The sequence below is a fragment of the Arachis ipaensis genome, chromosome B08, assembly GCF_000816755.2.
Source record: "Arachis ipaensis cultivar K30076 chromosome B08, Araip1.1, whole genome shotgun sequence".
NCBI classification, from domain to species: domain Eukaryota; kingdom Viridiplantae; phylum Streptophyta; class Magnoliopsida; order Fabales; family Fabaceae; genus Arachis; species Arachis ipaensis.
The window spans coordinates 33,732,464-33,734,745 of record NC_029792.2 but is presented as its reverse complement, the minus strand read 5'-3'; the positions used below and the strand labels follow the sequence as shown (position 1 = coordinate 33,734,745).

At 25.3% G+C, this 2,282-nt stretch overlaps 1 protein-coding gene across 1 annotated transcript in view; it reads left to right on the top strand.

Annotated features, from left to right (window-relative positions):
* LOC107612395 (alcohol-forming fatty acyl-CoA reductase-like) overlaps positions 1-2,282 on the top strand; it is an 11,480-nt gene that overhangs the window by 320 nt on the left and 8,878 nt on the right. Inside the window, exons 2-3 of the mRNA XM_016314122.2 lie at positions 1,720-1,798; positions 1,911-2,014. Coding sequence (XP_016169608.1) covers positions 1,720-1,798; positions 1,911-2,014 — 183 coding nt within the window. The remainder of the gene's footprint in view (positions 1-1,719; positions 1,799-1,910; positions 2,015-2,282) is intronic.

Here is a 2,282-nt window from a genome sequence, read left to right as displayed (position 1 = left end):
GATAATTTCTAAAGGGACCAATTTTGAGAATAATAAACTATATATAGCAATTAAAAAATAAATGAAATAATGTACATTAATGACTGAAAATCTTATACTCTGAAGTATGATTCATGGATATTATATAAGTCAAACAAGACCGTTGCAATGACTGAACTCATGGACAAACTATACATGACATTACAATGACCATTGCAAGGATGAAGCCCTTATGTTGCGTTCTGTGCGCCATGATGACAAAAACAAACGGACTTAACCTTGATTAATTAAAAAAAAATAAAGTTAAAAAGAAACAGTATTAATTGGCTTGAATTTGGTCCTTTAGAAATTGGCATCTATTGCAATACTTACTGAGCCTTGATATAATTTTTCATTGCAACTATTGCAGTTTGTTTATTGTACACTCTACTAATTTTTTTCTATGCTCTAGTATTTTAATAGTTATATTTCAACTATGGTTAATTGAAATTGCTTATTTTAATACTTACTCTAAATATATATTTTTCCTTTTAGGTATATTAAAAGATTGATTTATCATGACTTTGGTTATTATGGCATTGTTTTTCGTTAAGAATTATTTAAATTGCTTATTTTCTGCTCAACATTTAAATTCTCATCATTTATGTGTGTGTTTGTATATTTCAGATTAAGTGAAGTAATACTTCGACAATTGTGACTAGTCTCACTCTCATAATTATGTTATGTGCAAGCCATTTGTGATAACATTCATATATTGTGCGCTATTATAGTATTATTGGGTGTACTTGTATGGACCAATATTAATTATTAAGTGTAGTTGTACCTTCATGAGTAAATTACCATGAGCCTTATTTTCATTAGGTGTTACGTTATTAAATTTCGGAAATGTTTGGTAACAAAAATATTTTAGTTAAAATTAATCAAAATTTATTTTATTTGTTATTTATTAATTATTATAATAATTAATAAATATTAAATAAAATAAATTTTGACTGTTTTTTTGGCCAATTCTATGGTGCTTTTTGTTTGGTATCTAATTTTTGTCTAAATTGTTTTTTATAGTAACTTTAAAATATTTAAAGTTTTTTAACTTTTATACTTTTAAATTTAAAAAAGTATAGAATTTGATTTTTATTATAAAAATTTACAACATAAAAAAAAAATTATATACAAAATTGTGCAAAATGACTTGTTAAGTATATGACAATTCTAGAACAAAACTCAAGAATAATGCACCAAACACCATATTATTTCTATTAAGGAAGGTGTATTTATCTTAGAGAAATGAGACTTGTATAAACTCCTCAGCACGGGGAAAAGTTTTCTTAAAACACCTTTTAATTATTGAAAACATAGATAGATATATATCAGATTTTACTTTAAATAAATTTTTTATTGAAATCAATTCTAACCGAAATAAGTTTCGCTGCATTAAATTTTTTTTTCTACATTATTGTAAGAAACTAAAAGTTAATTTTGATGATGAGATATTATTTTTAACTTTTTTCAAAATAAAACCAAAGTTTTTTTAAAATTTATTTAGAAAATTTAGAAAGAATAAATATAAAGTGCAAACAAAATTTTTCAGTCAAAAAACATTTTTAAAACATTTTGAAGATTTTAAGAAAAAAAAAGCCAACATATTTTATCCTATTAAAAACCATCAAATGGACCAAAAAACCAGCAAATACACACTTCGATAATTTGAAACATAACCTTTATATTTGATTTGTATATCAGATGGAGTTGGGAAGCATAATCGAGTTCCTTGAGGGCAAGACCATCTTTGTCACTGGCGCCACTGGCTTCCTTGCAAAAAGTGATTTCTATCTCTTAAAACCCTTCTTAATTATTTTTGGCATCATTATATATGAAGTTGAAAGTATATAGTACTTACCATGATGGTATTTGCTTCTATGGTTAATTTTCAGTTTTCGTAGAGAAGATATTGAGGGTTCAACCAAATATAAAGAAACTTTATCTTCTTGTGAGAGCTGAGGATATAGAATCTGCCACTCAGCGCATGCATGACGAGGTTATATATATATATATCCCTTTCTCCGTATCTATTATATTTATTCCAGTAGTTTATACAAGAAAAAAATTGCTGAATTTTTACCTTCATACCTGTTACTTTATAAGATATATTACTATATTGTTAGAATAATAGGACAAGTAGATCTTCTGCAAAAAAGTTATAGTTCTCTAAAAAAAATAATCTCAAAATTTTATTACGTCGTTAAAAGTCTCTAATTAATAACAAAAATATTTAGAAAATTACAATGCTGAATTTATAAGCTTTC